General features: G+C 41.3%; 2 protein-coding genes, 1 long non-coding RNA gene and 1 other non-coding gene across 13 annotated transcripts in view; 2 read left to right on the forward strand and 2 right to left on the reverse strand.

Annotated features, from left to right (window-relative positions):
- LOC105469991 (transcription factor Dp-2) overlaps window positions 1-14025 on the reverse strand; it is a 196322-nt gene extending 182297 nt beyond the window's left edge. For 5 of the 9 annotated variants that reach the window (XM_071091055.1, XM_011721660.3, XM_024789195.2 and 2 more), the window contains exon 1: window positions 13664-14025. The gene's annotated coding sequence lies outside the window, so the exon portion shown is untranslated. Of the gene's footprint in view, window positions 1-4173; window positions 4292-13663 lie in introns of all 9 variants that reach the window. The other 4 variants (XM_071091041.1, XM_071091044.1, XM_071091045.1 and 1 more) reach the window with 4 other exon arrangements.
- On the forward strand, window positions 9916-10017 carry LOC112424674 (U6 spliceosomal RNA). The gene has a single exon (XR_003015513.1). It is a non-coding gene; the product is annotated as a U6 spliceosomal RNA (small nuclear RNA).
- A 165-nt stretch (window positions 14026-14190) lies between the features above and the next one.
- LOC112424656 (uncharacterized) overlaps window positions 14191-22304 on the forward strand; it is a 71063-nt gene continuing 62949 nt past the window's right edge. The window contains exons 1-3 of one of the 2 annotated variants that reach the window (XR_011619768.1): window positions 14191-14595; window positions 15538-15635; window positions 21059-21187. This is a non-coding gene — a long non-coding RNA (uncharacterized lncRNA). The remainder of the gene's footprint in view (window positions 14596-15537; window positions 15636-21058; window positions 21188-22304) is intronic. The other variant, XR_003015484.2, reaches the window with a different exon arrangement.
- LOC105469993 (glycerol kinase 5) overlaps window positions 21183-22304 on the reverse strand; it is a 74555-nt gene continuing 73433 nt past the window's right edge. Inside the window, exon 16 of the mRNA XM_071091037.1 lies at window positions 21183-22302. Coding sequence (XP_070947138.1) covers window positions 22286-22302 — 17 coding nt within the window. The 3' untranslated portion in view covers window positions 21183-22285. The remainder of the gene's footprint in view (window positions 22303-22304) is intronic.

Consider the following 22304-nt stretch of genomic DNA (forward strand, 5'->3'; position numbering starts at 1 on the left):
ACATTGGCTGTGGGTATGTCATAAATAGCTCTTATTATTTTGAGATATGTTCCATCAATACCTAGTTTACTGAGAGTTTGTAGCAGGAAGGGCTGCTGAATTTTGTCGAGGCCTTTTCTGCATCTATTGAGATAATTAGGTGGTTTTTGTCGTTGGATCTGTTTATGTGATGGATTACGTTTATTGATTTGCATAGGTTGAACCAGCCTTGCATCCTAGGGATGAAGCCAACTTGATCGTGGTGGATAAGCTTTTTGATGTGCTGCTGGATTCAGTTTGCCAGTATTTTATTGAGGATTTTTGCATCAATGTTCATCAGGGATATTGGTCTAAAATTCTCTTCTTTTTTTGTTTTGTCTCTGCCAGGCTTTGTTATCAGGATGATGCTGGCCTCATAAAATGAGTTACGGAGGATTCCCTCTTTTTCTATTGATTGGAATAGTTTCAGAAGGAAATGGTACCAGCTCCCCTCTGTACCTCTAGTAGAATATGGCTGTGAATCTGTCTGGTCCTGGAATTTTTTTGGTTAGTAGGCTATTAATTATTGCCTCAATTTCAGAGCTTGTTATTAGTCTATTCAGAGATTCAACTTCATCCTGGTTTAGTCTTGGGAGGGTGTATGTGTCCAGGAATTTATCCATTTCTTCTAGACTTTCTAGTTTATTTGTGTAGAGGTGTTTATAGTATTCTCGGATGGTAGCTTGTATTTCTGTGGGATCGGTAGTGATATCCCTGTTATCATTTTTTATCGCATCTATTTGATTCTTCTCTCTTATTAGTCTTGCTAGCGGTCTATCAATTTTGTTGATCTTTTCAAAAAACCAGCTCCTAGATTGATTTTTTGAAGGGTTTTTTGTGTCTCTTATCTCCTTCACTTCTGCTCTTAGTTATGTCTTGCCTTCTGCTAGCTTTTGAATATGTTTGCTCTTGCTTCTCTAGTTCTTTTAATTGTGATGTTAGGGTGTCAATTTTAGCTCTTTCCTGCTTTCTCTTGTGGGCATTTAGTGCTATAAATTTCCCTCTACACACTGCTTTAAATATGTCCCAGAGATTCTGGTACATTGTGTCTTTGTTCTCATTGGTTTCAAAGAACATTTTTATTTCTGCCTTCATTTCGTTAGTTCAGTTTCCATGTACTTGAGCGGTTTTGAGTGAGTTTCTTAATCCTAAGTTCTAATTTGATTGCACTGTGGTCTGAGAGACAGTTTGTTGTGATTTCTGTAGTTTTACATTTGCTGAGGAGTGCTTTACTTCCAACTACGTGATCAATTTTGGAATAAGTGCGATGTGGTGCTGGAAGAATGTATATTCTGTTGATTTGGGGTGGAGAGTTCTGTAGATGTCTATTAGCTCCGCTTGGTGCAGAACTGAGTTCAAGTCCTGGATATCTTTGTTAACCTTCTGTCTCGTTGATCTAATATTGATGGTGAGGTGTTAAAGTCTCTCATTATTATTGTGAGGGAGTCCAAGTCTCTTTGTAGGTCTCTAAGGAATTGCTTTATGAATCTGGATGCTCCTATATTCAGTGTATATATATTTGGGATAGTTAGCTCTTCTTGTTGAATTGATCCCTTTGCCATTGTGTAACGGCCTTCTTTATCTCTTCTGATCTTTGTTGGTTTCAAGTCTGTTTTATCAGAAACTAGGACTGCAACCCCTGCTTTTTTTTTTGGCTTTCCATCTGCTTGGTAGATCTTCCTCCATCCCTTTATTTTGAGCTTATGTGTGTCTCTGCATGTGAGATGGGTCTCCTGAATACAGCACACTGATGGGTCTTGACTCTTTATCCAATTTTCCAGTCTGTGTCTTTTAATTGGGGGCATTTAGCCCATTTACATTTAAGGTTAATATTGTCATGTGTGGATCTGATCCTGTCATTATGATGTTAGCTGGTTATTTTGCCTGTTAATTGATGCAGTTTCTTAACAGCATCCATGGTCTTTAAAATTTTGCATGTTTTTGCAGTGGCTGGTACCAGTTGTTCCTTTCCACGTTTAGTGCTTCCTTCAGGAGCTCTGGTAAGGCAGGCCTGGTGGTGACAAAATCTCTCAGCATTTGCTTGTCTGTAAAGGATTTTATTTCTCCTTCACTTATAAAGCTTAGTTTGGCTGGATATGAGATTCTGGGTTGAAAATTCTTTTCTTTAAGGATGTTGAATACTGGCCCCCACTCTCTTCTGGCTTGTAGAGTTTCTGTTGAGAGATCCACTGTTAGTCTGATGGGCTTCCCTTTGTGGGTAACCCGACGTTTCTCTCTGGCTGCCCTTAACACTTTTTCCTTCATTTCAACCTTGGTGAATCCGACAATTATGTGTCTTAGGGTTGCTCTTCTCGAGGAGTATCTTTATGGCGTTCTCTGTATTTCCTGAATTTGAATGTTGGCCTGCCTTGCTAGTTGGGGAAGTTCTCCTGGATAATATCCTGAAGAGTGTTTTCCAACTTGGTTCCATTCTCCCCGTCACTTTCAGGTACACCAATCAAACATAGATTTGGTCTTTTCACATAGTCCCATATTTCCTGGAGGCTTTATTCGTTTCTTTTTACTCTTTTTTCGCTAAACTTGTCTTCTCACTTTATTTCATTAATTTGATCTTTAATCATTGATATCCTTTCTTCCACTTGATTGATTCGGCTATTGAAGCTTGTGCATGCATCACCAAGTTCTCATGCCACGGTTTTCAGCTCCATCAGGTCACTTAAAGTCTTCTCTACACTGTTTATTCTAGTTAGCCATAACCTTTTTTCAAGGTTTTTAGCTGCCTTGCAATGGGTTAGAACATGCTTCTTTAGCTCAGAGAAGATTGTTATTACCTACCTTCTGAAGACTACTTCTGTCAACTCATCAAAGTCATTCTCTGTCCAGTTTTGTTCTGTTGCTGACAAGGAGCTGCGATCCTTTGGAGGAGAAGAGGTGCTCTGGTTTTTAGAATTTTCAGCTTTTCTGCTCTGGTTTCTCCCCATCTTTGTGGTTTTATCTACCTTTGGTCTTTGATGTTGGTGACCTACAGATGGGGTTTTGGTGTGGATGTCCTTTTTGTTGATGCTGATGCTATTCCTTTCTGTTTGTTAGTCTTCCTTCTAACAGTCAGGTCCCTCAGCTGCAGGTCTATTGGAGTTTGCTGGAGGTCCACTCCAGACCCTGTTTGCCTGGGTATCATCAGTGGAGGCCGCAGAATAGCAGATATTGCAGAACAGCAAATATTGCTGCCTGATCCTTCCTCTGGAAGCTTTGTCCGAGAGAAGCACCCACATGTATGAGGTGTCTGTTGCTCCCTACTGGGAGGTGTCTCCCAGTTAGGCTACATGGGGGTCAGGGACCCACTTGAGGAGGCAGACTGTCCGTTCTCAGAGTTCAAATGCTGTGCTGGGAGAATCACTGCTGTCAGACAGAAACGTTTACGTTTGCAGAAGTTTCTGCTGCCTTTTGTTCCACTATGCCCTGCCCACAGAGGTGGAGTCTATAGAGGCAGTAGGCCTTGCTGAGCTGGGGTGGGCTCCGCCCAGTTTGAGCTTCCTGGCCACTTTGTTTACCTACTCAACCCTCAGCAATGGCGGACAACCCTCCCCCTACCCAGCTGCAGCCTCGCAAGTCCATCTCAGACAGCTGTGCTAGCAGTGAGCAAGGCTCCGTGGGTGTGGGACCCGCCAAACCAGGCACAGGACAGAATCTCCTGTTCTGCCAGTTGCTAAGATCATGGGGAAAGTGCAGTATTTGGGCAAGAGTGTCCCATTTTTCCAGCTACAGTCTGTCACAGCTTCCCTTGGCTAGGAAAGGGAAATCCTCCAATCCCTTCTGCTTCCTGGGTGAGGCGATGCCCTGCCCTGCTTCAGCTAGCCCTCTGTGGGCTGTACTCACTATCCAACCAGTACCAATGAGATGAACCAGGTACTTCAGTTGGAAATGCAGAAATCACCCGTCTTCTGCATCAATCACACTGGGAGCTGCAGACCAGAGCTGTTCCTATTCGGCCATCTTGAACAAAGATCTGTTTAATTTCTTTTAAAGTCAAAAGAACATAGGCCAGGTGTGGTGGCTTAAGTTTGTAATCCAGAACTTTCAGAGGCTGAGGCAACAGATCACTGAGGGCCAGGAGTTCAAGACTAGCCTGGCCAACATGGTAAAACCCTGTCTATATTAAAAATACAGCTATTAGTCAGGCGTGGTGGTACATACCTGTTATTCCAGCTACTTGGGAGGTTGAGGCACAAGAATCACTTGAACCCGGGAGTCGGAGGTTGCAGTGAGTTGATATCATGCCACTGCACTCCAGCCTGGGTGACAGAGCAAGACTCTGTCTCAAGAAGAAAAAAAAAGTCAAAAGAGCATGAAATATGTTGCAAAAGGACATATAGATCTTAAATAAAATATTTATGTTACAAAGAAGTTAAGATACTCAAAAACTTGGGGATAGAAGGAACACACCCCAACATAATAAAAGCCATATATGACAGACCCACAGCTAGTATCATACTGAATGGGGAAAAACTAGAAAGCCTTTCCTCAAAGATCTGAAACATGACAAGCATGCCCACTGTCACTATTGTTATTCAACAAAGTACTGGAAGTCCCAGCTAGAGCAATCAGACAATAGAAAGCTACAAAGGGCACCCAAATTGGAAAGGAAGAAGTCAAATTATCCCTGTTTGCAGATGATGCAATTTTGTATTTGGACAAACCTAAAGACTCCACAAAAAAAGTATTATTAATAGAAGTGATAAACAAATTCAATAAAGTTACATGACATAAAATCAACATACAAAAATTAGTAGCATTTCCATATGCCAACAGTGAACAATGAGAAAAAGAAATTTTAAAAGTAACGCCATTTATAACAGCCACATATAAAACTGAATAACTAGGTATTAACCAAAGAAGTGAAATATCTCTGTAATGAAAACTATAAAACACTGATGAAAGAAATTGAAGAGGACACCAAAAAAATGAAAAAATATTCCATGTTCATGGATTGAAAGAATCAATATTGTTAAAATGTCAATACTACTATCAAAGCAATCTACAAATTCAAGGCAATCCCTATCAAAATGACAATGACATGCCTCACAGAAATAGAAAAAACAATCCTAAGATTTATATGAAACCACAAAAGACCCAGAATAGTCAAAGCTATCTTGAGTAAAACGAACAAAACTGGAGGAATCACAGTACCTGACTTCAACTATACTACAGAGCTATAGTAACCAAAACAGCATGGGACTGGAATAAAAACAGACACACAGACCAATGGGATAGAACAGAGAATCCAGAAACAAATCCACACACCTACAGTTAACTCATTTTCCACAAAGGTGCCAAGAACATACACTGGGGAAAAGACAGTCTCTTCAATAAATGGTGCTGGGAAAACTGGGTATGCATATGCAGAAGAAAAAAACTAGACCCATATCACTGGCCATATACAAAAATCAAATAAGGCTGGGCGCGGTGGCTCACGCCTGTAATCCCAACACTTTGGGAGGCCAAGGCAAGCAGATCACTTGAGGTCAGGAGTTCAAGACCAGTCTGGCCAACACGGTGAAACCCCATCTCTACTAAAAATACAAAAATTAGCTGGGCGTGGTGGCACATGCCTGTAGTCCCAGCTACTTGGGTGGCTGAGGCACAAGAACTGCTTGAACCTGGGAGGCGGAGGTTGCAGTGAGCTGTTATCAAGCCACTGCACTCCAGCCTGGGCAACCAAGCAAGACCCTGTCTTAAAAAAAAAATCAAATCAAAATGGATTAAAGACTTAAATCTAAGACCTCAAAATGTGAAACTACTAGAAGAAAATATTGGGGAAAATCTCCAGGACATTGGTCTGGGCAAGAATTTCTTTAGCAGTACCCCACAAGCACAGGCAACCAAAGCAAAAATAAACAAATGGGATCACATCAAGTAAAAAGTTTCTGCACAGAAAAGGATACAATCAACAAAGTGAAGAGACAACCCACAGAATGGGAGAAAACATTTGCAAACTACCTATCTGACAAGAGATTTATAACCAGAATACATAAGGAGCTCAAGCAATTCTAGGAAAAAAAATAATAATAATAATCCCATTAAAAAATGGGCAAAAGATCTGAATAGACATTTCTCAAAAGACATACGAATGGCAAATAAGCATTTGAAAAGGTGCTCAACATTGCTGATCATCGAACAAATGCAAATCAAAACCACAATGAGCTATCATTTCACCCCAGTTAAAATGGCTTATATCCAAAAGACAGGCAGTAACAAATACTGGTGGGGATGTGCAGAGAAGGGAACCTTCCTAAACTGTTGATGGGAATGTAAATTAGTACAACCACTATAGAGAACAACTTGGACGTTCCTCAAAATACTAAAAATTGAGCTACCATATGATCCAGCAATCCCACTGCCAAAAGAAAGGAAATCAGTATATTGAAGAGGTATCTGCATTCCTGTTTGTTGCAGCACTGTTTACAATAGCTAAGATTTGGAAGCAATCTAAGTGTTCATTGACAGATGAATGAATAAAGAAAATGTGGTACATATATACAATGAAGTACTATTTGGCCATAAAAAAGAATGAGATCCATGGCTGGGCACGACGGCTCACGTCTGTAATCCCAGCACTTTGGGAGGCCGAGGCAGGCAGATCACTTGAGGCTAAGAGTATGAGACCAGCCTGGCCAACATGGTGAAACTCCATCACTACTAAAAATACAAAAATTAGCTGGGTGTGGTGGTGCACGCCTGTAATCCCAGCTACTCAGGAAACTGAGGCAGGAGAATCGCTTAAACCTGGGAGGCAGAGGTTGCAGTAAGCCGAGATTGTCACTGCACTCCAGCCTGGGCAACAGAGCAGGACTCCGTCTTGGAAAAAAAAAAAGAATAAGATCCAGTCATTTGCAACAACATGGATGGAACTGGAGATCATTATGTTAAGTGAAATAAGCCAGGCACAAAAAGACAAACATTACATGCTCTCACTTAATTGCGGGATCTAAAAATCAAAATAACTGAACTCATGAACAGAGAGAGTAGAAGGATGGTTACTGGAAGCTGCAAAGTGTAGTATGGGCATGTGGGGGATGGTTAATGGGTACAAAAAAATACAAAGAATAAATAAGACCTACTATTTGGTAGCACAAAAGGGTGACTATAGTCATTAATAACTTAATTTTGTATTTTAAAATAACTTAAAGAGTGTATTTGGATGGTTTGTCACTTAAACGATAAATGCTTGAGGGGATGAATACCCCATTCTCCATAATGTACTTATTTCATAATACATGCCGATATCAAAACATCTCATGTACCCCATAAATATATACACCTACTATGTACCCACAAAAATTAAAACTAAAAAAATTAAAAGTTCAGATGATTGAGTTTAGTATTATACATCTTATCTAAGTATGTACTTTCTTCTGTTCACAGTATACCAGTCAGTAAAATAGAGTAATAAAGCTCATAATCATGATTTAATCAATTAGCTGAAATACAACCAAACTTAAGATAACACGTATCTTAAGATTACACAGAAATGGTCTTTTATATATATTTTCTTATTTTTAAAAAATTAATTTATTTTTTTTGAAACAGTCTCACTCTGTCACCCAAACTGGAGTACAGTGGCATGATCATAGTTCAGTGTAGCCTCAAACTCTTGAGCTCAAGTAATCTTCCCACCTCAGCCTCCTTAGTAGCTGGGATAATGGGTACGTGCCACCACACCTGGCTAATTTTTTTTCATTTGTAGAAATGGGGCCTTGCAAAGTTGCCCAGGATGGTCTTAAACTTTTGGCCTCAAAGTAATTCTTCCCAAAGAGCTGGGATTACAGCATGAGGCACCATGCCCAGCCTGTTTGTTTATTTATTTATTTTGAAACAGAGTCTCACTCTGTCGCCCAGGATGGAGTGCAGTGGCAAGATCTCAGCTCACTGCAACCTCTGCCTCCCAGGTTCAAGCGATTCCCCTGCCTCAGCCTCCCAAGTAGGTAGGATCACAGGCGAATGCAACCACACCCAGCTAATTTTTGTATTTTTAGAAGAGATGGAGTTTCATCATGTTGGCCACGCTGGTCTTGAACTCCTGACCTCAAGCGATCCACCCACCTCAGCCTCCCAAAGTGCTAGGATTATTATAGGCGTGAGCTACCACACCCAGCCTATTTTTTCAATTATAGTAAACAGTGGCACTAGTGAAAGAATGATTAATCAACAATGGCTAATTTTCAAACCACTCACTTATATTTGAATGAATTCTCAACACTTTAGGGAAAAAAAAAAAAAAAAAGCTACGCTGGAAAAGACCCAACCAAAAAGAAGATATATTTTTGAGTTCTCCAAGCTATTTTCCCCTATTTCATCTTTTCTTGCACTTAGGATTCTTTGAGGGATGAGATTACGTTATGTCCCTTTGTCAACTTAGTGCCTCACACAGTGCCTGTAACATAATAAGCACTTCACATGTGTCTTTTGAGTAATACACACAAAGACCAACTGGTGAGGAGTCACCATCTCTCTATGCCTACTATCTGGCTGCTGGTTCCTATCATCCCCAAGAAAACCAAAGGTAAAAAAGGGTTTGAAGTTGGGTGCGGTGGCTCACATCTGTAATCCCAGCACTTAGGGAGGCCAAGGGAGGTGGATTGCTTGAGTTTAGGAATTCAAGACCAGCCTGGCCAACATGGCGAAACCCTGTTTCTACTAAAAATACAAGAATTAGCCAGGTGTGGTGGCACATGCCTATAATCCCAGCTACTTGGAAGGCTGAGGCACAAGAATCACTTGAACCCAGGAGGCAGAGGTTGCAGTGAGCCAAGATTGCACCACTGCCAGCCTGGGCAATAGAGCAAGGCTCTGTCTCCAAAAAAAAGTGGGGCAGCGGGGGTAGGGGGGCTTGAATTTAAAAGGACAGTAAAGAGAAAACAGAAAAAGGGAGTTGGAAAGTACTATGCTTAGAAATAAAATTCTAATTAGATTACAGCTTATGCCACTAGGAAAGAAAAGATTTATTTATTTATTTATTTATTCTTATGTATTTATTTATTTTGAGATAGGGTCTCACTCTGTTGCCCAGACTGGAGTGCAGTGGCACGATCACAGCTCACTGCAGCCTTGACTTCCTAGGCTCAAGAGATCCTCTCACCTCAACCTCCTGAGTACCTGGGACTACAGGCACATGCCACCAAGCCTGGCTACTTTTTGCATTTTTAGTAGAGACAGGTTTCGCCATGTTGCCCAGGCTGGTCTTGAGCTCCTGGGCTCAGCAATCCGCCCACCTCGGCCTCCCAAAGCACTGGAATTACAGGCATGAGTCACCGCACCTCCCAGAAACGACTTTTAAAACATACAAGCATTTTTAAAACAAAGATAACTTTGGCTGCCATACATAAGGACCAGAGACAGAAAAGGACTGGAAGAAGGAAGGTTAACAGGAAGCTATTACTGCAGTCCACTAAAGAAGGAATGGTGGTCCAGATTACGGTAATATTAATAATAGTAGGAATGGAGAGAAATAGATGTACATTACCTTTTTGCTTCAGGCATTTTTATTAAGAAAAATTATCTTTGGATGGATCAGGTAAAACAAGCATTGATATCTTGTGCAAAATGGGCATTTAATAAATTTATCAATGAATTGGCGGAAATGAAAGCTCAATATGAACATGAAGATAAAAGACAGTTCCTAACTGCTCTAAGTAAACCTTCAACAAGGTATATTGCTCCAAATAAAATTCCACACAGCTGTTGGCAATCATTTAGGAACTATGGTGAGCAGGAGAGGTTACCAGAAGACTGAAGACAGAAAAATGTAGTACTCGTGTTCAAAAAGAGAGAAATGGGATCCTGTCAACTATTGATCATTGAAGTTAAACATAATTTTAGACATGATTCTAGAATCATTACTAAGAGAAGTTTGTGAACACTTAGAAAAAGTAGTGATCAGTGCTCCTTTAGCAGCATATATTCTAAACGGGAACAAATCAGAGATTAGCATGGCCCCTGTGCAATGATGACACACAAATTCATAAAGCATTCCACATTTTTACTTGACTTAAAAATCCTTTTCTGATACAAAAATCAGCCGGGTGTGGTGGCAAGCTCCTGCAGACCCAGCAACTCGGGAGGCCGGGGAAGGAGAATTGCTTAAATCCAAGAGGCCACCGCACTCCAGCCTGGGTGACAGAGACTCTGTCGCAAAATAAATAAATAAATAAATAAATAAAAATCCTTTTCTGAAAAAAAAGACAAAAAAGTAGTAATCAACATACGCTACTGGAATATAGTATAGTTTCACTGAGGACAAGTAACGATAGGGTAAAAAAAAGGAGACATATAAAATCTGGGTTTTAGTAAGGCAATTGTCAAAGTTCCTCACACATTCCTTGTGAGAACTTGGAAACATATGAGGTAGATGATGATAAATTAGCTAAATTTCTAATTGGCTGACCAACCTGAACCAAAGAATTAATAATAAAATTTTTTATCACCTTTAAGAGAGGTCTTTAGTAGGTAAAGAACTCTGCCCTCAGCCCGCCTAGACAGCATTTTAATGAAAAATTTGCATGAAGGCAATGCCAAAATTATCAAACTTGTATGTTTATCAAATGCATAGATTTGATATTTATTGGATGACCAAATCAGGATTTTTTTAATGTCAACAGATTAGAAGCAATCTTACAAAATAAAACTTAATACAGACACATGTAAAATCCTACCAAAAAATATTCTATTAAAGAATTTAGAGAGTATGACTTTAAGAACGGAGACAGCATGAACAAAACAATTCAACAATTTTAGTTGACAAGGAAACCAGTAGTAAAACAGGTATCATATATACAGAGTACTTGGATGCCCCAACCCATTCTAAGTGACTTACGTATATACATTAATTATCTTCAGAATTGTATAAGATAGTCACTATTATTAACCCCATATTAGAGATGAGGAGACTTAGGCCCAGAGTGTTTACATAATTTACTCAAGGTTACCCAGCTGATAAACTGCAGAGTTAGGATCTAAACACAGGAAGGCTAGCCCCAAAGTTAATCTTCTTAACTAGTAAACTATTATAAGTTAACAGTGTAATGTGGTTGCCAAAGAAGCAAGTCTACTCTTAAAGTACATGCTTTAAAATCAGAGAGGTAACTTACAGTCTTCTATGCTAGTGAATACCTAATTTGGGGTACCATTCTTGTCGGAAGAATGTGGATGAACTAAACAAATTCACAAGTGGGCTATGAGTTCTGTGAGGAGATGCAAACGAAAACAATGACACAAAAGTCACTTACAGAGGTTAAAGACTGATAATATTTTCTAGAGAAGAAAACACTCAGTGGAATGTAAGTATCTTCAAATAGTTGAAAACCCACAATACAGAAGAGACAGTGAGGACACAATTTCTAGTTCAGTGAAAGAAATAATTTTATAAAAATTAGAGTTGTCCAAACATGGCGAGGTGTGTGCCTACAACCCCAGCTACTTGGGAGGGTGAGGTGGGAGGATCACTCGAGCCCAGGAGTTCCAGACAAGCTTGAGCAACATAGAGAAATCCTGTCTCAAAAATAAATAAATAAATAAATAAATAAATAAATAAATAGAATTGACCGAACATCTTTATCTCAGAAACTATGACACTATAGCCTCTCCAAAAAATATACAAATGTGTATAATTTTGCATAATATTTCCAAGAGTTCACAAGCCTACTTTCATATCTATTCATGCCGCACACCTAGTCATGTATCCCAGATTAAAATGGAAAGGATTTATGTATGAAGAGGTGAGTGTATTTGATTCTCTTTAAAATCCACTACAATTTAAAATTCTATGATCTAAAAGAACGCTCAATCTATGCTTTCTAGTTTCTTCTGAGATCCATTATAACACATATTGCAATAAGAGTTTAAAAGATGATGACAAGGAAGTACATCCCAGTTCATCAGTTATGTTGAGGGCACACAGCTCAGACAGTTAAGAATTTTGGCTGCAAGAGAAAAACTTCCATGTGCCACTTGGACTATATATTCACAAAAGTCGGGGTGGGAGGAATTACATGATCACAAAATGAGAATATGAAGTATTGCACACCAGAAAAATTCAGCTTTCTTTTTTAAACACCTAGAAATGAAGAGAACTGCAAAGTAAGAGTTCGGTAAATCTTGGACCTTTATTAACAAATGTAAGTGCCACAGTGCTGAAACTGCAACTGCACAGTCAGAACAACGCTACAGACACCATGTCTACTCTTAGACTAGACTAGTTACAGGCACTAGATGTTCTAATAAACAGCAAACACATCCAGAGCCAGTACATAAGTGTGACAGAATCTGGGGTCTAGGCATTTGATTTTTCTCCTGGTGCTGAGAATGGACACTGCCATTAAAGATTAATTATAGTAATCTGATAGTGATAAAGGTTTAGCTAAATAACAGGCTAACCAATGAAATGGAAAAGGAAGCTGCAATATAGATCAATTAAACTATTTTTATATTTACTTTTAAGGAGAGACAGGGTCATGATTATGCCATATAGAAAATAGATGAATATATACTGACGAGCTGGAAAGAAAAAAACCAAGTAAATAACTTTATTTATTAGGTGAAGATAAATTCAAGCCATTAAGAGAAAACACATGGCCCAGAAAAAAAAAAAAAAAAGGTTGTGAAAGTCAAATGAAAAGATACAAAACTCAGATCTCGGGGAGAGAGGGGAAGGAGAAGGCTGTTAAAAGACAGCCTTGCTGAAAGAGAGCAAATAAGTGAGACAGTGAGTCTATGCCCTCTGAGATGGAATGAGGAAAAGATAAAAGTATTCATGGGCTCAAAGGTAGCTTCAGCAGTGAATATGGAAAAGGAATGAACCTGTTCACTGTCTCAACACTAAAAGGGAAATAATATAGGGTCTTTTTCTAAACCAGCATCCACGGCAAGTGCCTAACTAATACAAGACATTTAATACGTGGAGAATTTTCTTACGATTGCATTCCATACACTAGTTCATTCACTCCCTGAAACACACCGAATAGGTGGATGCATCTAATTTACAGATGGAGAAACCGAGATCACACAATAGAATATAGCACAGGCTGGTAAGAGAGACTGGGGCGCTCATCCACTTCGTTGTACTGTCTCTCAGCGAGATCCTGGGAAAACCCTTACACTTCTTTGTGAAGAGAGACCTTGGTTTCCAGATTTTCTCAAAGGAGTCTGGGCCCAAAAAGCGATCCTCTACTTCAGAGAAAAGTTCCTTTATGGGGCATATGAGGTTCTTCAAGCACACAAAGCTTAGAAACTCTTTTTAAAAACAAACAAACACCTGGTGGAGACAGAGGCGTGTGAGTCATGAAAGGAGGAGGGAAAAATCGGAAAACCAGATTTAGAAGCCATCCTTCTTTGAAGAGAAGGAGAAAGTAGAAAGCAGCCCTTCCCCTCTTCTACGAGGCGTGACTCAGGGACGTTACCTCCCCCGATTTGCTCTATGCACTAAGAGGGTGACCCTCTCTGGCTTTCGACTCCGGCCCAGACACTCACGGGTTACCCGGCCAGGCCTGGAGAACCCGGGTCTAAACAGATGGGACTCGTGTGGGGGACAAGGGGGCCCCTGGGCGCAGGGAGGGAAACCTGCCCAGGAACGCGCTCGGCCGGGTCCAAAGGCCCTCGGCGCGCGGGCCCGCGCCCTCTCCCTAGACCTTACCGCCTTCGGCTGCAGAAGAACTGGCGGTCAAGCGAGGGTGTCGGGCCGAGCAGGGAGCGCGTCTTCGGGCGCCGCCGCCTCTGTGGCGCCCGCGCTTGGCGGCGGCCGGGTCCCGGTGGACTCACACCCGGGGAGACGCGGCCTGCCCGGTCAAGGCCCAGGAGTTTGAGGCCCCGGAACGCCGACCGTGCGCGCGCCCTTGAGCCTGCCCAAAGAGGAAGGGTCAGGGCGCGCCCCGCGGGCCGTGCAGTGGCAGTAGCGCCGCAGCCGAGATCGCTGCCGATTTCGTCCGCCCTCTCCCTGCCCAGCTACAGCCCCTCTTCCCCCGCGCGAGCTTTGGCGGCGGAGCAGCACGGTGCGCGCCGATTGGCCCTCGGGATGTGCGACGCCAGGCGCCGCTCCCCACGGATTGGCCGGGCCGGCAGTGCGTGCAGGGAGTAAACAAACCCCGCCCCCAGGCTTCTCTTGGAGAGTAGGGGGCCACCAGATGGAGGGGCGGGCCTCGTGCACTCAGCCACCGCCCCTTGGTTCCCCCTGTGGCCTCCCTGGGAGCCCTCCCGCAGGACCCGACCACCCCGCTTCCCCGCCGCCTCCAGGGACAGCTGCGGGCCTGAGGCCTAGAATTTTAGGCACACTTCCTTTATCCCTCCTGTCTCATACCCCCTACTCCCACCCTGCGACTTGGGTGGGAATCTCTTTTCCAACTGACCCCGAAGCCGGAAAACCCCAGCTCTCTTGGAAAGAGGGGGACTGGGCAGTTCCATCTCGGTCCCCAGGCCTTTGCCGGGTCGCCCTCGGGAAGCATCAATAAGGGACAGAGGGGCGAGTGATCGTGAGTGAGGCTATGCGTGGAGCCAACTGTGGGACACCTTGAAATTATTCAGACAATGGGTTACAGACCACTGGGAATGTGGAGGTTCTTCAGTATCCAGGCAAGTTAATATCCAAACCAGGACAGGTCATCATGTCCCGCGGAAACTGCACACACCCCAAATGCCCGTACACTTGGTTCCATATGAAAACATTTTGTTCATTCATTCGTGCCGATGTGAAAAACCCTGTGCAAGCAGCGCGTTAAAACGATTAGATCTTTCTCATTTTACTCCAACCAAATTTTATGTTTGTTTTCGAGACGGGGTCTCGCTGTCACCCAGGCTGGAGTGCGGTGGCAGGATCATGGCTCAGTGGAGCCCTGACCTCCCAGTCTCACAGCCTCCCGAGTAGCTGGGACTACAGCCCTGCCCACCACACCTGGCTAATTAGAGACGGGGTTTCCCATGTTTCCCAGGCTGGTCTGGAACTCCTGGACTCAAGAGATCCTCCGGCCTGGGCCTCCGAAAGTGGTGGGATTACAGGCGTGAGCCACCGCGCCTGGCCCCAGACACTATTCTTGACATGGGGAGACATCAGTGGACAAAATAGAGACAAAAACTCCTACCTTCAGGAAGTTACATTCTAGCAGGATAGGAAAGATAATATGCAAAAGAATAAGCAAAACAAAAACTACATTACATGCTGATATTTGTGCTATGGGAAAAAAAATAAGCAGAGGTGTTGGAGGAATGGCTTCAGTCCTAAATAGAGTGATCAGGGAAGGTAGCACGGAGAAGGTGGTATTTAAGCGAATGTCTAAAGGAGGTGAGGTAAGTAAGAGAGCACTTTCAGATCTTTCTCTGGGGCAGGGCATAATTGCATGTAACTAGTCGTGAGAGTCCAAGAATGTCAAACGCAGTACTCCATTGACTGATTCTAAAATGCAAAAACCCCAATGGAGTGATTACTTCACATTCTCCAGTAACAAATCAATAAAAATTTATTTAGTTTCCACAAGAAATTTTGTTAAGGTTATATTCAACAAATACTTTTCACTCTAGGTACCACATATACAAAAATCAGCAAGACAGACAAAACATCCATCCTCAAGGAACTCAGTAGCAGAGGAAATGGATTGTAAACCACCTCAATTCAATGTGTAAGTAACCATGATGAAAGTACACACACAAAGTGCTTGGGCTAATGTAGGTAAAGGGGTCGCTGTCACAGAGGAGCTGTAACTATCTTAGGATCTCTTTATCTATAAAAGAAACTCAGTACTAAATTTGGAGTGAAGCTATCAGGGATTCCCTAACCTCTTTATAGGTTAGAGTCTGAAGATACTAGGTTGAACCATATGAAATTGCTGATAGTGGGCAATTTTCATATGGTTCAACTTACTCTCTTGCAGAGGTAGTATGAGGATTTTGCCATGTAATGCATGTAGTAAGTGTTCAATAAATGATGGCAATTATTATATTCATTGTATAATATAGCTTTTGAAAAAGATTTAAAAGTCAATGTTTTGTAACACCTTCCAACACCGTTACATAAAATGGGCAGTGAAAGTTTCAAATTTTCCATATACTAGTTTGATTTAGTTGTGAATTTCCATGACCTAATCAGGATATGTTGTAAAAGACAGTAAATGTTAGTTTCACAGCAGGCCAAGAAATTCAGAATAAGGAGGAACAGCTTGGTTTTTAAGCCAAAAACTGAGAATTCTTCAGAACAGAATAAATTGTCAAGTTGCTACAGGGAAGAAAATTCATGTAAATCAATTTTTCATTCCCACTCATAGTTCCAATTTAGCAATTTGCACAACAGTCAGCTTTCTGTCTTCTTTCTTATTTCCCCATTAAGGGATCTTATTTCCTCTGAAAAGGAAAATAAAGTTTCTACCATCTCCAATGCCAGAGAGTAGACATCTGAAATGTGACAGAACATTTATTGATTCTGCAAACACTTATTAAGCACTTATTGTATGCCAAGAACTATGCAAGGCATTGGCAATACAAACACAAATGTCCAAAGAGCTCCACTCACTGGCATTCCTTATGCTTGGAATAATCCCCAGTTCACCCACAACTCACCTGCACATGCCTTCTTATCTAAACTTAAACAACACTTTCTCCAGAAAAGCTTCCCCTGAGTCCCCATCTCCAACTCTTTTCCCATATTTTCTTTGACTTTCTAACATTCATTAAACTTGTAATTACTCACTAGCTACCTGCCTCCCATTAGACTATAAGCTTCTAGAATCAAAGACATATCATTCTAATCACTGTCATCTCCTCAGTGCTTAACAGAAGTTCAGTGTTTTTATTGAATAGATGAGAGTCCATAGCCCAGCAAATCTGGAAAGAGGAGAGAGGTATAATAAAGTCCTCTGCTTAGAAATATGTGGGCCACTGAAGAGCCAACACAAAGAGATTGTGAAAAAGACGGGTCCATTCCAGTTAAACCCGAGGCATTTCCATGTGCTGCCCGCTCTCCTGGCACTGGATACTGCTTTTGCAGGTGGAATTACCAGACTCCTGGACCACTGCCTCTCAAACTTTGAGATGCACAGTAATCACTTAGGGAATCTTACAATTCAGGCTGTAAGGTGTGGCTTCAATCCTGTATCTCCAACAGGCTTCCAAGCGATGCTGGTGCTGCCTCACCAGCCAAAAATCACACTTTGAGTAAAAAGGTCTTTAGTGACACCTTTTATCACATGAAAAGATCTGCAGTTGTCAGAACAGTTTCAGATTTTTTTTAAAGCATCTTCTTTTCACACCAAATCCATCTAGTGACTGACAAAAGAAATAACACTTATAAGTGTAAAATCTGGGTCTTGCTTCTAGAGACAATCCTGTTATGTACAGTTTAATCACCTTAATAGGACAGAGTAGAATCGAAGCCTCGGAATTTCCTCAGGGAAGGATTCAACTTCTCCCCAGGTTTCTGAAATGACTGCATTAGAGCAGTAGAAATATTTCAAAGTCACCCTTAATAAAAGTAATCCCTTAATATCAAACAAAATATTTTTTAGGATAAAATATTTTATTCACCATAAAAATATAAAGTAAATGTGAGGTATAAGGAATCATGATAAACCCTCATGTACCTGCTTAAGCAACATATTATTAACACCACTGAAGCCTCATGTGCCCCCTACCAGTGTATCCCCACAACTTTCCCTTTACAAAATAACATCTTAAATTCTGTGTATAATTTCCATGTTCTTCTTTATAATCTTAACACACATGTATGTATATCCAAATAATGTATTGCTTAGGTTTTCATGTTTTTGAACTTCATAAATTTGGAATAAAATTTATTATTCATCTGCAATTTTTTTTTTTGCTCTTTTGTTTAAGAGGGTCATCTATCTTGATGGGTGGTCATTCATTTTCACTAATACAAAAATAACATTTACATACTCCATTCTATTTTATTACTTTTTGTTGTTGTTGTTGTTGTTGTTGTTGTTGAGACAGAGTCTCGCTTTGTCCCCCAGACTGGAGTGCAGTGGCCGGATCTCAGCTCACTGCAAGCTCCGCCTCCCGGGTTCACACCATTCTCCTGCCTCAGCCTCCCGAGTAGCTGGGACTACAGACGCCCGCCACCTCGCCCAGCTAGGTTTTTGTATTTTTTAGTAGAGACAGGGGAGTAGCTGGGACTACAGACGCCCGCCACCTCGCCCAGCTAAGTTTTTGTATTTTTTAGTAGAGACGGGGTTTCACCGTGTTAGCCAGGATGGTCTCGATCTCCTGACCTTGTGATCCGCCCGTCTCGGCCTCCCAAAGTGCTGGGATTACAGGCTTGAGCCACCGCGCCTGGCCTATTTTTTTTAAATTTTATTTTGAGACAGACTCTTGCTCTGTTGCCCAGGCAGGAGTGCAGTGGTGCAATCTCAGCTCACTGCAACCTCTGCCTCCCAGGTTCAAGTGATTCTCCTGCCTCAGCCTCCCAAGTAGCTGGGATTACAGGTGCACGCCACCAGTCCCGGCTAATTTTTGTATTTTTAGTAGAGATGGGGTTTCACTATGTTGGCCAGGCTGGTCTCGAACTCCTGACCTCAAGTGATCTGCCTGCCTTGGCCTCCCATACTGCTGGGATTACAGACGTGAGCCACCGTGCCCAGTACATAATCCATTCTCTTATTGAAAGGCATTTGGGATTTTTACCTTTTTTCCTATTCGGATGCTATGAATATTCCTGTCTCCTTTGTACATGTGAAATTTTCCATAGGGTCTTAGATTATGAGCAGGGGTGACAGTCAAAATATTTAAAAACTGGTAATGCACAGATCTTAGCTGGTTCTCCTTCCCCACAAACACCCTGACACAATTTCTTATGTGCAGTTGGTTTATTTTGGGAGATGATTCCAGTGAACTGGAGTGGGAGATAGCAAACATGAAACATGAAGGAGGAAAAGCCAACCCCATGTATTGTGGGTTACTGAGATGTGTTACTGCGATGATCACTGCTGGAGGCTACTGAGGCTTGATCCTGGACAGGACTCTCCAAGAAGTTTTGAAGAGCACACTTCAAAACTGTCCACTTGAAGGACAGAAGAGGGGCATATTTACACACTGGCTTCCATCTTCACTGTGAAAAAGTTGCTCTGTTGGGTGTCAACTCTCTAGTACTTCAAGGTTTGGACATGGGTGAAAATAACAGAGAAGTTCAGACAAGTGTTCCAAGCTGACAGGCAAGGAAATCCCAGTCCAGAACAGGAGATATGATAAGGCAAAATGAGGCAAGGTGTTGTCAGCATACACTGGGGCAGCTGATTGCTCCAACAAGTGAAATAAAAAGGTGAGCCAAGATGATAGGAAGTGGGGCAAGAGGTGACCAAAACTGATATAAATAATTGAATGATAAATTAATGGAGAATAAGAGACAGCTCTTCCATACAGTAGAATTCAATTAATAAATAAAAAGGCATAATGGAAATAGAAAATCACCATTACTAGGCACTCAACACCGGAATGATTGTTGCAGGAGAGAACTATCCATGGACAGTAAACTAGTGAGTGAAAAGTGTGATGGCAAACAGTATATTTACGTGGTCTTAAAGTATCTTCTCAGAAAATTCTTATTAACTACTAAAGAAAAATAGTAACCTTGCAGTGGAAAAATCTGGGAGACACTATCTTAATCTATCTTAATCAAGTGATCAAAGTTAACATCATCGGTAATAAGACACAGGGATATAGCTTCATGATAGGATGCACTGAGAAGTCCACAATATCACTTCTGCAGTATTTTAACAAAAGTGCAAAACCTCAGTCTACACACAAGAGAAAATCAGGCCAAGCCAAAGTGAGGAACATTCTATAAAATAACTGCCAGTACACTTCAAAAATGTCAAGGCCATGAAAAAAATAGACTGAGGAACTGTCTCAGATGGAAGAGACTAAGGAAACATGAAAATTAAATACAATGTGGGATCCTGGACTGAATTCTGAACCAGAAAAAGGACATCACTCAGAAAACAGGCAAAATTCAAATAAGATCTGTAGATTAGTTAAGACTGCTGTATCAATGTGAATTTCCTGGTTTAATTGTATTATGGTTATACATGATGTTAATTAGGAGAAGCTAATGAAAAGGGAACTCTGTGTACTATTTTTACAACTTTTTTGTAACTCTAAAATTGTTTCAAAACAAAAAGTTAACAATTAAATACCAGGGGATCTTATTAAAATACAGATTCTCATTCAGTAGGTCTGCGATAAGGCCTGAAATTCTGCTTTTCTAAAAAGCATCTAGGTGATGCTGAGACTGCTGGTCCCAATGACATATTTGAGTAGCAAGACTTTTTTCCCCCGGTTGTACTGAGGTATAACTGACATAGAATAAACTGTACGTAAAGTGAATAATGTGATGAATTTTGATGTATGCATACACCCATGAAACCATTGCCACAATCAAAATAATGAATTTATTATTGGGAGATGATTCTAAATAGGTTTCTCATTTCTGTTTGTATTGCAAGCAGAGACACTGTGGCTTTTGTTGTAAGACAGAGATGGTGTCTCCCTCCACAGCAGAGGGCAGTTTTGTCCAACAATCAAACATCATGAAAATAGTTTTCCTCTGGGACAAGCATCAGACAGGTTTACTTCCAATCTATTACAAAAGACTCAGGTGTCCTGAGCCTGAGGTTCTTCAGCTTTACCATAAACCACTGCATTCACAGTATCAACCTGAATGCTCCTCACAGGACTTAGGAGGCAAGGAGAACCAACGTAAATATGAAGATAATTAATGCTTGCTGTGCCATGAGTAATAAAATCTTTAATCTCTGAGGCAGGAGTCTCATATCTTTTGTCATCAGCACAGGTTGAGCATCCCAAATCCAAAACTCTGAAATCCTAAATGCTGCCAAATCTGACATTTTAAATTAAAAACTTTTTATTACTAGAGACAGCATGTTGCTTGCCCAGACTGGAGTATGGTGACATGATCATATCTTACAGTGACCTCCTGGGTTCAAGTGATCCTTGGGCCTCAGTCTTCCAAGTAGCTGGAACTACAGGCATGACCATCATGCCTGGCTGATTTTATTTATTTATTTATTTTTAGTAACAAGATCTCCCTGTGTTGCCCAAGCTGGTGAAATCTGAGGCTTTTTGAGCACTGACATGATGTGCGAAGGAAATGCTCGGATTTGGGTATCGGATTTCAAGTTTTCAGATTTTGGATGCTCAACTGGTAAGTATCCATAATAAAAATATTCCCCCCCCCAAAAAATCTTAAACTCGAAATACTTCCGATCTCCAGCATTTCAGATAAGGGATACTCAACCAGTATCTATAAAACTGTGGGAGACTAACTTGTTAGCTTCCAAAGTTGAGTAAAATTTCAGACTCTTCTCAGTTTTCGACGGTGTCTGGTGATGAAGATTGGGATGCTAATAGAAATAATGGTTTTCTGGAAGACAGAAGACAAGGGCTCCCATGGGCTGGGTGAAAGGATGAGAACTCCCTGGGATCTGGTAGCAAATGTTCTTGCTCAAATGGTGGGCAAGGGGGAAGGAAAATTTGGCAAATCTAATGTATTTGCCTTATAATCTTTCCCCCTCCCCCCCCCCTTTTTTTTTTGAGACACAGTTTCCCTCTCATGTCCCAGGATGGAGTGCAATGGCACGACCTTGGCTCACTGCAACCTCCGCCTCCCAGGTTCAAGTGATTCTCCTGCCTCAGCCTCTGGAGTAGCTGGGATTACAGGCACGTGCCACCATACCTGAATAATTTTTCTATATTTAGTAGTGATGGAGTTTCACCATGTTGGCCAGGCTGGTCTCAAACTCCTGACCTCAAGTGATCCTCCCACCTCAACCTCCCAAAGTGCTAGGATTACAGGCGTGAGTCACTGCTTCCAGTCTAATCTCCACCTCTTAATGGGTTCTGTTTCTTTCTAAACAGCAAAAAATACACCAATACTCAATATCATCATCATCTCTTTTTTTCTACAATTTCTTTTAAACAAAACCCATTCTTCAAAATTATTGATACAAAATAACCAGAGAAACTTCAGCAACATCAGCTCCATATATCTCCATCATGTCCCCTGTTCCATGTCCTCTTCAATAGACTAATTGCTTTGAACAACAACAACGACAACAAAAATGCATGACCAAACCAAAACCTCTTCTTTTCTTCAAACAACTCAATGTTCATCATTCTTCTGCTATGAATGTTCATACATCTTCTACTATGAAATAATACCGTGGGCTCATGAGAGACTCCACTATGGTCAAGGAATGGAATCCAGATTATCTGACTGAATCTTCCACCCATATAGATGTCACTAAATATGTCTGTGAACT

The sequence above is a fragment of the Macaca nemestrina genome, chromosome 2 (assembly GCF_043159975.1).
Source record: "Macaca nemestrina isolate mMacNem1 chromosome 2, mMacNem.hap1, whole genome shotgun sequence".
Taxonomy (NCBI): Eukaryota; Metazoa; Chordata; class Mammalia; order Primates; family Cercopithecidae; genus Macaca; species Macaca nemestrina.